The sequence below is a fragment of the Pelophylax lessonae genome (assembly GCF_965119305.1).
Source record: "Pelophylax lessonae genome assembly, chromosome: 7".
Lineage (NCBI taxonomy): Eukaryota > Metazoa > Chordata > Amphibia > Anura > Ranidae > Pelophylax > Pelophylax lessonae.
In genome coordinates, this window is record NC_138774.1 from 300,338,188 (window position 1) to 300,353,424 (window position 15,237).

At 43.9% G+C, this 15,237-nt stretch overlaps 1 protein-coding gene across 1 annotated transcript in view; it reads right to left on the reverse strand.

Annotated features, from left to right (window-relative positions):
• SLC7A3 (solute carrier family 7 member 3) overlaps positions 1–15,237 on the reverse strand; it is a 45,764-nt gene that overhangs the window by 2,928 nt on the left and 27,599 nt on the right. Inside the window, exons 6-9 of the mRNA XM_082262700.1 lie at positions 13,943–14,082; positions 10,720–10,822; positions 10,247–10,458; positions 7,110–7,276 (exon numbers count right to left, since the gene is read on the reverse strand). Of these exons, the coding sequence (XP_082118826.1) occupies positions 7,110–7,276; positions 10,247–10,458; positions 10,720–10,822; positions 13,943–14,082 (622 nt within the window). The remainder of the gene's footprint in view (positions 1–7,109; positions 7,277–10,246; positions 10,459–10,719; positions 10,823–13,942; positions 14,083–15,237) is intronic.

The following is a 15,237-nucleotide window of genomic DNA, read 5'->3' on the forward strand; positions in this document are numbered from 1 at the left end:
TGAAGCCATTATCCTCCCATACAGAGGTCATCACAATGATAAGATAGAGAGATACACACCTGATAACAAGACATTTTATTCATGATATAAAAAAAATGGATTTTTGTAAAATCTTACCGTAAAATCCTTTTCTCTTAGCTCATCGACAGACGTAGTCCTCGGTGATACACCACCTTCGGGTTATGTTACCTCCGCAGGAGCAGGACTAGACAGGAAATTAAAAAGCTCTGGCCACACCCTAGGGGCAGTCCCAGAGGGTATATCCTCTCTCTCTCTGCCTCAGCAAATCAGTTATGTGAAAAAGCAGTGCTTAGAGAATTTAACCCAACCCAACTCCAAAACAGAGGGGCGGGGACTACGTCTGTCGATGAGCTAAGAGAAAAGGATTTTACGGTAAGATTTTACAAAAATCCATTTTTCTCTAGCGCTCATCGACAGACGTAGTCCTCGGTGATACACCACCTTCGGGACGTCCCAGAGCAGTATCACAACTGAGGTGTGGGAAAATGGAAATCAAATCCCAATCTAGAAGGCCCAACCGGTGCCAACTAGAAGTTTACAATGCTCATCCTTAATGATGAGACTCAACCAAAAAAGAGAAAACAATTTTTTTTTTTTTTTTTTCAAACAGAAAAAAACCCTCGAGGTAGACCACCGGTCTCCTCAAATTGCGGCCTGCAAAACCTTGCGGCCAAATGAGGCATCCGCCGATGCCGTCACATCAATTTTATAGAATTTTGTAAAGGTATGTACCGACGACCAGGTGGCCGCCTTACATACCTGGACCACTGACGCCTGATGGCGAAAGGCCCAGGAAGTACTGAGCGCTCGAGTGGAGTGCGCCCTAACAGGGAACGGAGGACTCTGACCCTTAATAGAATAAGCCTGTACCACCGTTTGTCTAATCCATTTGGCAATGGTCGCGGCAGATGCAGGCAAACCCTTTCTGGGGCCATCCGTGATCACAAAAAGTGAATCCGTCTTACGGAACGATTCCGTAGCCTTCAGGTATACTCTGATTGCCCGAACCACATCCAAGGAATGCAACGCATGTTCCCGATGATGCTTGGGCTGAGGACACAAGGAAGGTAGTACAATATCTTCATTCAGATGAAAATCTGAAACCACCTTGGGAAGAAAAGATGGCTTAGGATGAAGTACTACCTTATCCCTATGAATCACTAGGTATGGGGACTGGCATGATAATGCAGCCAGTTCTGACACCCTGCGAGCAGAAGTAATAGCCACCAAGAAGGCCACCTTCTAGGATAAAGTAAGCAAGGGAATCTCCCTGATGTTTTCAAAGGGAGGTTTCTGTAGAACCGACAAAACCAAATTAAGATCCCAGGGCGGTAAGGGCGCGCGGACTGGAGGAGCCAGGTGCCGCACCCCCTGGATGAAATTCCGCACCAAGGATTTGGTAGCTAAAGGCTTCTGAAAGAAGATTGCTAATGCTGAAACTTGACCCTTGATGGTGCTCAAGGCTAGCTTCTGCTCAACCCCTTGTTGCAAAAAGGCCAATATTCGAGTCACCGAATAGGTACGTGGAGGAAATCCTAAAGATTCGCACCACGCAATATAAGACTTCCATGTGTGATAATAGACTTTGCTGGAAGTCGCTTTCCTTGCTTTAATAAGGGTAGGAATGACTGAAGTAGACAAACCTCTGTCCTTCAGTACTTGGGTCTCAATGGCCAGGCCATTAAAACCAGCGACTGTAAAGCACGAAGGTAAATTGGTCCTTGAGACCACAGACACTCCCTGAGACGAAGTTCCCACGGAACGTCTGCGACTAACATGTCCAAGTCGGCCAGGCCGGCTTGAGGAGGCCAGCCTAGAATTTCTAGGACCACTGGCGCTGATTGGATCTGAACCAGGCGTCCCTAGAGCTATCTGGCCCCGACCATCCGAGAAAGTCTGGTCGTTTTCTGTTCCCACACATTTATCAGATACCTGATAGTTATCAGGAAAGGTGATCTTTTCTGGTTGAACCTCAGGGACCGAAGTCACCCGACTAGAGGCTACTTGGCCTATCTGGTCAACCAGATCCGATTCCTGTGAGGTATCGGGACTAATCTTAGGAAAAGGTAAAGGAAAAGATCTTTTCAGGGAACGGTAACTACCGCTTCCTGTTGTACTTAACTGTTGGAAGGGAAGAATCGCACCGGTAGTAGTGGTTGATGCTCGATCTAATGTCCTGAATACCGGTGAAAACGTCCCCCCACCCTGAAACCGGGTGGGGGCGCACCTTCAGGCTGTGTACTCCTTTGCTTCGGGTTTGGCTGGGTTGGTCCCCTTCTTGAACCCTCCTGGAGGAGTCTTGCCTTTCCCGCTAGTACCAGCCGGGCGCCCTTTATGGGCGGTAAAGAAAGGTCCTCGCTTGTTGCGAGGTCCCTTAGCTTTTGCAGCCTGTGGCAAAAAAGTGCTCTTGCCCCCAGTGGCATCCTTAATGATTTCATCTAGGTTGGCTCCAAATAGACGATTCCCCTGAAAGGGGAGATTGGTCAAGGTCTTTTGGAACCTAGGTCAGCTGACCAGCATTTTAACCACAGCACACGTCTGAGGATCACCGCTGACATAGATGCATGCCCTAATAGGGGAGTAGTGTCCAAGGCTGCGTCACAGATAAACCGTAGCCCTTGTATGATCTGTTCCATCAAATCAGATGTCTCCTGGGGAATATCTTTCCCCCTAAGATCTTGGCGTACCAATCTCGCCCATTCCATAAGTGTATGGGAAACTAGACCAATAACGATTACTGGTCTAAATGCTGACCCTATCAGAGAAAAGATAGTGCGGGACTCTGCTTCTATCTTTCGATCCACCGGGTCCTTAAAGGACGAAGTGTCCTCCACTGGAATAACCGTGGCTTTATTCAGCCTGGAAATAGGCGGATCCACGACTGGTGGTACCGTCCATTTCTTAATGATGGATTCCTCAAACGGATAGCGTCTAGCAATACGCTTGGAAATAGTAAAGGTACGTTTAGAATGCTCCCATTCTCCTTTAATCTGATTACCAAAACATTTAGGTACAGGAAAAGCCTTCGCCGTCTTGATGGGCTTATTAGTCCCAAAAGGCCTCTCTGTTTCAGTTGCCTCTGCCGGTAAAGCCTCAAGTTTTAAGGTTTCTTGCACTGCCACAACTAGTGCGTCCACCAATGCTTCTTCCTGAATTATAGCAGGAGAAGAAGCGTCCTCCTCACTGTCTGAGGGGGCTTTACCTGGGATAACAGCCCTTGCAGAGGAACCTGCAACTGCCGTGACCATCTCTGAATCTGAGTCAGAGGTGTCAGATGGTATAGGGGTAGGCGGGGGTCGCTTCCTAGACCCCCGTCCCTGACAGGCCGCCTCCACCCGAGCCACCATAGACTCCAAAATTGCTGTAAATGACTCTATACTCTGTGCACCGGCGGGTCCCGAGGCCCCCTCGAGGGAAACAGGTGGGGGAATATGTGTGGCAGGGTCCATAATAACTCCAGTTACTTCCTGGATAATATAATTCAAAAGTAAAGAAAAAAACTTTTTTTTTTTTTTTTTCTTTTCTGACCCCCAGCGCCACAAAAAAGCCCCTTAGTGTTACCTGCTTAGGGATCCCTATCGATCGAGAGAGAGAGAGATAGACCCCCAGGCTCACCACTTGATGCTCAGAGTTAAACTGCAACAGCTTACAGCGCTGTCTTGACAAACAGGAAGTCTTTTGGCTGGCTGCCCAAGAAGAAAGGAGGCGGCTCCGCCCCTCTGCACGCCTTCCGGCGCCTCCCCCAAGCTCCACGAGGTGTAGAATCACCTCAAACATGGCCGCCCCCATGCTGGAGACACGAGGCTACGCCAAAATGGCGGCTCGTGCGATCCAGCAAAAAAAATGGCGGCGGCCTAAACTGAATAGCGGTGTGCTGCAGGGCACACAACACTCTCTCTGCATGGGGATATGGCGTGGTTGGCGGTACCGGCCCTGGCGGACCGCATGGCCGTTCGGGAGGCCTGCTAATAGCTGGAGATCTGATTTGGAAGGCAGTCTACATGTCCGTGGCTTCTGACTGGTAGGTAGCTTATACTTAACCCATAAGATTCCCAGAATGCCACAGATTACATCTTTAAAACATGTATACAATAGATAGTTAGCTCCCAAGCCAAGCCTCCTGGCTTTTGCACACATAAATCACACTCAAAGTAGGAGGATTTGTGACATGTTATAGGATAGAGAGGGACTCTATCTTACCATACAGAGAGGGGCCCGCGTTCACCACAAAACCCGTCAGAAAAAAAGGGGGAACATACTACTCACCATACCGGAACCAGGCGGGCACCAACTCCTGACAGTACCCCTCTCCACCGGGGCGGGAGGGCTGTCGACCAATACGGACGCCGTGACTCATGGTCTTTGGCGTTTCAGCGAGACGTTTAACTCGCGGGGTCAGTCCCTTAATGGGACTTTGTCGCGGCCGACCCAGCGCGGAGCTATGGCCTGCACGCGCTCGTAGGCTGAACTGGGGTGACCACCGGATCTCAACATCCAGCCCGTCGCCCAGTTCAGCTTTCTTGCTTGAAGATCTCACAGGAACACTGGAGAAAAAAGCTGTCTAAAAAATCTTTTTAAGAAAAAAATCTTGCCAGGACCGAAGATCCCAGCAAGGTATCTAGGTCCTTACTCCTAACTAGACAGAAAATAACTGATTTGCTGAGGCAGAGAGAGAGAGGATATACCCTCTGGGACTGCCCCTAGGGTGTGGCCAGAGCTTTTTAATTTCCTGTCTAGTCCTGCTCCTGCGGAGGTAACATAACCCGAAGGTGGTGTATCACCGAGGACTACGTCTGTCGATGAGCGCTAGAGAAAAATATATATATATAAATGTAAAGTAGTGAGTGTACAGCTTGTATAACAGTGTAAATTTACTGTCCCCTCAAAATAACTCAACACACAGCCATTAATGTCTAAACCGCTGGCAACAAAAGTCAGTACACCCTTAAGTGACAATCTCCAAATTGGGCCCTAAGTGTCAATATTTTGTGTGGCCGCCATTATTTTCCAGCACTGCCTTAACCCTCTTGGGCATGGAGTTCACCAGAGCTTCACAGGTTGTCACTGGAGTCCTCTTCCCCTCCTCCATGATGACATCACAGAGCTGGTGGATGTTAGAGACCTTCCCCTCCTCCACCTTCTGTTTGAGGATCCCCCACAGATACTCAATAGGGTTTAGGTCTGGAGACATGCTTGGCCAGTCCATCACCTTTACCCTCAGCTTCTTTAGCAAGGCAGTGGTCGTCTTGGAGGTGTTTGGGGTCGTTATGTTGGAATACTGCCCTGCGGCCCAGTCTCTGAAGGGAGGGGATCATGCTCTGCTTCAGTATGTCACAGTACATGTTGGCATTCATGGTTCCCTCAATGATCTGTAGCTCCCCAGTGCCGGCAGCACTCATGCAGCCCCAGACCATGACACTCCCACCACCATGCTGACTGTAGGAAGACACACTTGTCTTTGTACTCCTCACCTGGTTGCCCCCACACACGCCTGACACCATCTGACACCAAATAAGTTTATCTTGGTCTCATCAGAGCACAGGAGACGGTTCCAGTAATCCATGTCCTTAGTCTGCTTGTCTTCAGCAAACTGTTTGTGGGCTTTCTTGTCCATCATCTTTAGAAGAGGCTTCCTTCTGGGATGACAGCCATGCAGACCAATTCAATGCAGTGTGCGGCGTATGGTCTGAGCACTGACAGGCTGACCCCTCCCCCACCCCTTCAACCTCTGCAGCAATGCTGGCAGCACTCATACGTCTATTTCCCAAACACAACCTCTGGATATGACGCTGAGCACGGCACTCAACTTCTTTGGTGGACCATGGTGAGGTCTGTTCTGAGTGGAACCTGTCCTGTTAAACCGCTGTATGGTCTTGGCCACCGTGCTGCAGCTCAGTTTCAGGGTCTTGGCAATCTTCTTATAGCCTAGGCCATCTTTATATAGAGCAACAATTCTTTTTTCAGATCCTCAGAGAGTTCTTTGCCATGAGGGGCCATGTTGAACTTCCAGTGACCAGTATGAGAGAGTGAGAGCGATAACACCAAATGTAACACACCTCCCCCATTCACACCTGAGACCTTGTAACACTAACGAGTCACATGACACCGGGGAGGGAAAATGGCTAATTGGGCCCAATTTGGAGATTGTCACTTAGGGGTGTACTCACTTTTGTTGCCAGCGGTTTAGACATTAATGGCTGTGTGTTGAGTTATTTTGAGGGGACAGAAAATTTACACTGTTATACAAGCTGTACACTCACTACTTTACATTGTAGCAAAGTCTCATTTCTTCAGTGTTGTCACATGAAAAGATAGAATAAAATATTTACCCAGCTGTCATACATATGAGTGCATGCGGCTCTGTGGTTCTGTTCTAAGAGCGCATTCACCCAGCAGGCTGTCACTAACACCCAGTCCTGGGACAAGATTACTAAGCACCCAGGGCAAAGACGACAAATTGCCCCCACCTTCTATTAGGATCAGGGCGGACCCATCCGTGCTATAAACCATTGCGCCCAGAGCAGCCGTCCCTCTTGCCCACTCCTTGTCCCAGTCCAGCCAACACCTCCCTGCCTGACTTAAGAGCCACCTAAAAGGGTGCAGCTATGGGGCTAGCAGTGCTGAAACAAGGCCATCTAGCCCCCAGGACAAAGATGACAGTCTGCATCCCCCCTACCCTTCCCTAAGAGTTAGGGTCAGGGTGCCAACATCCCTGCAATAAACCATTGCGCCCAGGGCAGCTGCCCCTCCAGCCTAATCCTTGTCTTGGCCCTGCCAACACCTCCCTGCCTGCTTTAAGATCCACCCAAAAGGGTGCAGCTATGGGGTTAGTGCTGAAACAAGGCCATCTAGCCCCCAGGACAAAGATGACAGTCTGCGCCCCCCTACCCTTCCCTAAGAGTTAGGGTCAGGGCACCCCCATCCCTGCAATAAACAACTGTGCCCACGGCAGTCACCCCTCCTGCCCACCCCTTGTCCCGACCCTCGGAGATAGTATCAGTTCTTTCTTTGTATATCAGCACCGGCCAGGGTTCATTCGCCTACTGATTATAAGATCTTCGGCCATGGCGGGGGGAGGCGGAACCTACCTTAAAGGACAGTTTGGTTTGGCATTCAGGCTGCCTCCAGATGATCCCGGTAATGGCGGCGGCGACCGCGGACATTACCACTAAAGACACGATACAGGCGGGGCACCCGTTCAGAAGATCTTCAATATTAAAAGACAGCAGAGCGCACAGGGCAACGAAAAGGACCGCTGTACAGGAAAACGGGACAATTAGGGGAAAGGCAGAAAAAGGCAACACGAGAAGCTGAACTCCGGGCAGAAATAGAAGATGGATAACAATGTATACATCATATAGATACACACACATTCTCTTAATAAATGCAAAAAGCATTTTAAAATGAATTAATGTATTTTTTTTATTTTTATTTATTTTTTACAATTTTATCTTGTTTCATTAATTTTTATTTATATATATATAATAATTTATTTTATTATAATTTACAATTTATTTTGTTTTATTATGTATTATTATTTTATACAGTTTATTTTTACAATTTTTTTTAAAAGCCTTGGTGGCGGGGGGGCTTTAGTCATATCAGGGGTCCAAACTGGCCCCTGATGTCTTACGTTTGAAAAAGAGAGAGGGACTGAGGACAGAGGATCCCCAGTCCCTTTCTCTGCAACCTCAGCTGCACTGAATAGTGAACGAATGGGAAGTGCTCTGTGCTGAGCGGCTTCCTGTTCATTCACAAACTGAAGCATAGTAAACACACTCCTCCAGATTTACTCCCACCCATCAAGGCAATTTCGACACACACACACACACACACATTAACCACTTGCCGACCGCCGCACGACTATCTACGTCGGCGGTCAGCCCCTCACAGGCAAACTAACGTAGGGCTACGTTGCTTGCTTGTGAGGGTCTAGGGAGCGAGCGCGCGCCCCCGGAGGCGCGCTCCCGCGTGGTCACGGACCCCCCCGCGCGTGTGACCAGCGGACCCGATGTCCGCCGGTCACTCGGCGATCGGCGGGGGAGAGGGAGAATGTCAGGCAGCTTGTGTAAACAAGCCACCTGTCATTCTCCTCGCTGTAAAGACACTGATCACATGGATCTACTATGTAGATCCGTTGATCAGTGTCCTTACAGCTCAAGCCACAGCCAATCACAGTAGAAAGCACGCCCCTAGGTACACACACAGCCCCTCCCTCCCAAATAAAGTTAACCCCTTCACTACCAGTGTATTTTTACAGTAACAGTGCATATATATAGCACTGATTACTGTAGTAATGTCACTGGTAACCCCAAAAGTGTCAAAAATGTCAGTCAAGGGTCCGATCTGTCCGCCGCAATGTCGCAGTACCGCAAAAAAAAAAATCGCAGATCGCCGCCATTACGCGTTAAAAAAAAAAACAACAAAAATGACAAAAATCTTTCCCTTTGTTAGTAAACGCGATAACTTTTGCGCAAACCAATGAAAATACGCTTTTTGCGATTTTTTTTTTACCAAACATAGGTAGCATAAAACAAATTGGCCGAAAATGTTAAAAAATTTTGATTTTTACATTTTTTTGGGGGGGAATTTCATATAAAAAAAAAGGGAAAAATATTGTTATTTTTGCAAAATTGACGCTCTTTTTTTGTTTATAGCGCGTGATCAAAAAATCGCACAGGTGATCAAATACCACCAAAAGAAAGCTCTGTTTGTGGGAAAAAAAGAACGTCAGTTTCATTTAGGTACAGCGTCGCACGACCGCGCAATTGTCCGTTAAAGTCACGCAGTGCCGAATCGCAAAATACCCCCTGGTCGGAATGGGGGTAAAATCTTCCGGGGCTTAAGTGGTTAAGATATATATATATATATATATCTTATAAATAAATGTAAAAAGCATTTTAAAATGTAGTAACACATGAACAGTGTCAGTAAGGCAGAGATTGGTGTCAGTAAGGCAGTGGATGCTGTTGGTAGTTTTTTTTTTATTATTATTATATATATATTTTTTTTTTACTAATATTTAATTTTATTATTTTTATACTATTTTATTTTGTTTTATTATGTATTATTTTTTTATTTTATTATTTTGTACAGTTTTTTTTTTTATTTTTAGTATTTTTTACAAATTTTTTAGAAGCCCTGTTGGGGGGCTTTGGTGAAATATGACCCCGGATGTCTTACATCTGAGACTGAGGACAGAGCTTCCCCAGTCCCTTTCTCTGCTGCCTCAGCTGCACTGGACAGGGAGTGAATGTATGGGAAGTGATCTGTGCTGAGCGGCTTCCATTTACTGAAGCATAGTAAACACACTCCTCCAGATTTATTCCCACCCATCAAGGCAATTTTGACACCTATATCTTATAAATAAATGTAAAAAGCATTTTAAAATGTAGTAACACATGAACAGTGTCAGTAAGGCAGTGGATGCTGTTGGTAGTTTTTATTTATTTATTTAATTAATATTTAATTTTATTATTTTTTACAATTTTATTTTGTTTTATGTATTTTTTTTATTTTATTTTGTATAGTTTTTTTGTTTATTTTTAGTATTTTTTTCAAATTTTTTAGAAGCCCTGTTGGGGGGCTTTGGTGAAACACGAGGGGTCTAACCAGACCCCGGATGTCTTACATTTGAGACTGAGGACAGAGCTTCCCCAGTCCCTTTCTCTGCAGCCTCAGCTGCACTGTACAGTGAGTGAATGGGAAGTGATCTGTGCTGAGCGGCTTCCTGTTCATTCACAAACTAAAGCCTAGGAAAATCAGTAATGATCACTCACTGTGTTCATTCAGGAAAGGAAGAAGCTGGTAAATGACATCCTGAAACATCCCTCCGTGTGCCTGCAGCAACAGCTGGCAGGAGAGGAGGGAAGCTGGCAGTGCTATTGGGTTTGGGGGGGCCATCATGTAGAATCTGTACTGCACAGGGACGATTAGGGTGTGCCCAGGCATACCCAGCGCACCCTCTGCGCACACCCATGGTGCTAACAAAGGGGCACGTTCATAGGAGGAGAGAGCAGAGAGATGAGCTAATCAGTCATCTGCTTCTCCTTTCACTTTCCAATCAGAAGCTGGGGGAGGGACTAGGCTTGTGCTGTGCTGTGTGAAAATCTCAGGACTGGACGGACACAAATGCTAACCCCCCCCCCCCCCCCACATATGAATCTCATCAATGTATTTGCCCGGAGTTCGGCCTTCGTAGATCTTAGTGACAGTAAACACTCACATAGGACGGTCACACATCCGTAGACGATGTATCCCGAGTTCTTGGTGGGCTCTTTGCTGGTTGGGAACAGAAGATGTTTCGGCAGGAAGGTGTCGGGTTGGGTGGAGTATGGGGTGATCTGGAGGTCGCTTTCGGCTGCCCCGTTGTCGGCATCATTCAGCTTGACCATCTCGGTGTCCTTGTGTCGGAGGATCATCAGCTCTGGTTGGTACCTGAGGGGTCCAAAGACAACGGTCAGATGGTAATGCCTGCGGCCAGGATAAGGGGTGGGCAGAAGGGACGGTAGCCCTGGGCGCAATGGTTTATTGCAGGGATGGGGGGGGGGGGGGGGCACCTTGACCCTAACTCTAAGGGAAGGAGGGCACAGTTTGTCATCCTCGTCCTGGGCACGGGGTACCGGGGAAGGCAAAATATAAGCAGATTAAACTTCAGCTTCTGTAAAACATAGAGAGACATTATAGAAGATTTCTTACCGGAGGATGACGACGCAAGCCGCAACCAGAGAATACGCCAACAAAGTGCCGATGGACATCAACTCCATCAGAGCGTCCAGCTCAAACAGGAACGCCATGAGAGCTATGAGGGGGGCAGAATAATAGACCAAAATTATATTATAATAATAAATAATAATAATAAATAATAGCAACCAAGGAGAACAAATAATGACATAATAACAAAAATAATTACTAATAGCAACCGATAATAACTACTACTGCTACTACTAATAATAATAGATCATATTAGTTATCATTATTAGTTATTGTTATTTTTATTTTTTTATTATTATTAACAATAACTCATAATAATAATGATGATAATAATAATAATGATAATGCCATTGTTGTTTGTAGCTCTTATTTATTGTTGCTGTTATTATACTTTTTTATTAATATTTTTATTATCATTATTATGAGTTATTGTTAATAGTAATAACAGCAGCAATAAATAAGAGCTACAAACAACAACGGCATTATTATTATTATTATTATCATTATTATTATTATTATTATTATGAGTTATTGTTAATAATAATAAAAAAATAATAAAAATAACAATAACTTATAATAATAATAATAATAATAATAATAATGATAATAATAATAATAATAATAATGCCGTTGTTGTTTGTAGCTCTTATTTATTGCTGCTGTTATTACTATTAACAATAACTCATAATAATGATAATAAAAATATTAATAAAAAAGTATAATAACAGCAACAATAAATAAGAGCTACAAACAACAATGGCATTATTATTATATTAGTTATTGTTATTTCTATTATTATTTTTTTATTATTATTAACAATAATACTCATAATAATAATAATAATAATAATGCCATTGTTGTTTGTAGCTCTTATTTATTGTTGCTGTTATTATAATTTATTATTATTATTATTAACAGCAATAACAATATTAAGATTAATAATAATAAAAATAATAATTATTAATATTAAAATAACAGCAATAACAATAATAAGCGTAATAATAGCAAAAAAACAATAATAATTATTAATATTTTTATAATAACAGCAGTAAAAAAAATTTTAATCATCATCATCAATTATAATACCAGCAATAATAATAATAATTTTAATAACAATAATAATAATATTGATCCTTGAACAGAGATGTGGATCTGGATATGTTGCAGACCTCATATTGGAATATTCTCTGTACAGAAAGAAGGTGACCATGAACCCGGACAGATTTCGGATTATATTGGCAGTTTTGGACGTGTTGCACAGAGCGATATCAATGTAACTCTTTGGCTCCATCGTTTAGCCGTGGTGCGATACTGACTGTCATTTTACGGATGTCCTCCAGCATTTCAGACATTTTTAGAGGCGCTCGCCTTTTTTTTTTTTACACCGTAAATATTGAGATTTTACTCTGCCGGGACTGATCTCCATTTAGCAGCAAATTAATGAAGCAGAAATTATTTCAGAATTCCCATCTGCCGCAAAATATTCAGAACATTACCATCATCCCATTTGCAGATTGTCCAAAATGATAAACTATAAAATTGTGTAATATAAATCTGTGGGAATGTTTAGACCTGACACACCATGGAAATACGGGTCTGCTGTGAAAGAATTTACAGTTTTAAAAATTTACTCCAGGCAAATTGCTACATACATATACTTTAGTTTCTTTAGTTTGCAGTCTTGAAACCGAGCTCAGGTTATCTGGTTGTGGTCTGGAGCCGAGCTCAGGTTATCTGGTTGTGGTCTGGAGCCGAGCTCAGGTTATCTGGTTGTGGTCTAGGGCTGAGCTCAGGTTATCTGGTTGTGGTCTGGAGCCGAGCTCAGGTTATCTGGTTGAGGTCTAAAGCCGAACTCAGGTTATCTGGTTGAGGTCTAAAGCCGAGCTCAGGTTATCTGGTTGTGGTCTAGGGCTGAGCTCAGGTTATCTGGTTGTGGTCTAGGGCTGAGCTCAGGTTATCTGGTTGAGGTCTAGGGCTGAGCTCAGGTTATCTGGTTGAGGTCTAGGGCTGAGCTCAGGTTATCTATTTGACGTCTAAAGCCGAGCTCAGGTTATCTGGTTGAGGTCTAAAGCAGAGCTCAGGTTATCTGGTTGTGGTCTGGAGCCGAGCTCAGGTTATCTGGTTGAGGTCTAGGGCTGAGCTCAGGTTATCTGGTTGACGTCTAAAGCCGAGCTCAGGTTATCTGGTTGAGGTCTAGGGCTGAGCTCAGGTTATCTGGTTGACGTCTAAAGCCGAGCTCAGGTTATCTGGTTGAGGTCTAAAGCAGAGCTCAGGTTATCTGGTTGTGGTCTGGGGCTGAACTCAGGTTATCTGGTTGTGGTCTGGGGCCGAGCTCAGGTCATCTGTTGGTGGTCTGGAGCTGAGCTCAGGTTATCTGGTTGTGGTCTGGAGCTGAGCTCAGGTTATCTGGTTGAGGTCTAGGGCCAAGCTCAGGTTATCTGGTTGAGGTCTGGGGCTGAACTCAGGTTATCTGGTTGTGGTCTGGGGCCGAGCTCAGGTCATCTGTTGGTGGTCTGGAGCTGAGCTCAGGTCATCTGGTTGAGGTCTGGAGCTGAGCTCAGGTCATCTGGTTGAGGCCTGGAGCTGAGCTCAGGTCATCTGGTTGAGGTCTGGAGCTGAGCTCAGGTTATCCGGTTGTGGTCTGGAGCTGAGCTCAGGTCATCTGGTTGAGGTCTGGGGCTGAGCTCAGGTCATCTGGTTGAGGTCTGGGGCTGAGCTCAGGTCATCTGGTTGAGGTCTGGGGCTGAGCTCAGGTCATCTGGTTGTGGTCTGGAGCCGAGCTCAGGTCATCTGGTTGTGGTCTGGAGCTGAGCTCAGGTCATCTAGTTGAGGTCTGGAACCAAACCCAGTTAGTAAAGTACTCCTGTAAGACTCAGACATGAGGATCCTCCATGTGGGTGGTGAGCTCGGGACCAGGCTGAAGGGTAGGCAGAAGAGTTGACTGCTTCGGACATTGCAGCTGGGGAAGGGGAAGCATAAAGAACAGGACCTACAACCTAGGCTGCTGGGGAAGTTTACAGCTCATGGTGAGAGAAGGGAAAGAAAGAAGGTGAACTTTGACCTTTTCAACCTGAGTGCTAAAGCACTATTGCAACATATTTTGGCCAAAACATAATGTTTGTATGTTACTGTCAGCATATAAAGGGTTGCCTGGGTGTGGCCTGGGTGTGACCTGGGGCCAAGCTTTTGTAAATCCACATTTTCCCACCTGATATAATTCCAGACACGATGGTTGCTATCAGTGGCGTCTTGGTCCTCTTGTTGACTTTAGCAAGGAATCTGAAAAGCAGCCCGTCTTCAGCCATGGCATATATCACCCGCGGCATAGGAAACATGGAGCCCAGCAAGCTGGAGAGCAATATACAGGTTATGAATAAGGGTTGGTTACTATATTGAAGTTAAATTAAGATTCTAATGAATGAGATACATGTATTCATTTCTTTATGAATGGACTGTATGTACATGTTCTATACAAGAGCGGGTCATTACAATGAACTTAAATCAACTTTGAATGCAAATGATGAGATACAGTCTCTTCATAAATCTTATGAATGGACTGCATGCACGTGTTATGAATGAGGGCTGGTCATTATAATGAACCTAAATCAAATTAAGATTCTAATGAATGAGAAACATCCATTTTTTTGATGAATGGACTGTATGTACAATTTATAAACAAAGGCAGGTCCATAAAAATAAATAAAATTTACTTGAGTTTCTAATGAATGAGATACAGTCCATTCATAATTCTTACGAATGGACTGCATGTTATGAATACGGATTGTTCACTGTAATGAAGTTAAATCAAATTTAGATTCTAATGAATGAGATACATCTATTATTTTTATTTATTTTATTATTTTTATTTATTTTATTATTTTATGATTTATTATTTTTATTTTTTTATGAATGGACTGTATGTAAATGCCATAAACAAGGGCGGGTATTTACAGAAAACCTAAATTAAATCAAGTTTCTAATTGAGATACAGTCCATTCATAATTTTGTATTAACTGACTTAATGCACATGTTATAAATGAAGGCAGGTAATTCCACTGAAGTTAAAGCAACTTAAAATTCAAATCATTAGATACAGTTCATTCATAGTTTTTTTTTTATGAATGGACTGCATATGAGCTGGTCATTGCAATAAACCTAAATCAAATTAAGATTCTAATGAATGAGATACATCTATTATTATTTTTATTTATTATTTTATTATTATTTATTATTTTTTTCTTTTTTTTATGAATGGACTGTATGTAAAGCCCATAAATAAGGGCGGGTATTTACAGTGAACCTAAATCAAATTAAGATTCTAATGAATAAGATAAATCTATTATTTTTATTTATTTATTATTTTTATTTTTTTTATGAATGGATTGTATGTAAATGCCATAAATAAGGGCGGGTATTTACAGTGAACTTAAATCAAATTAAGTTTCTAATTAATAAGACACAGTCCATTCATAATGTTTTTTATGAACTGACTGTATGTAGATG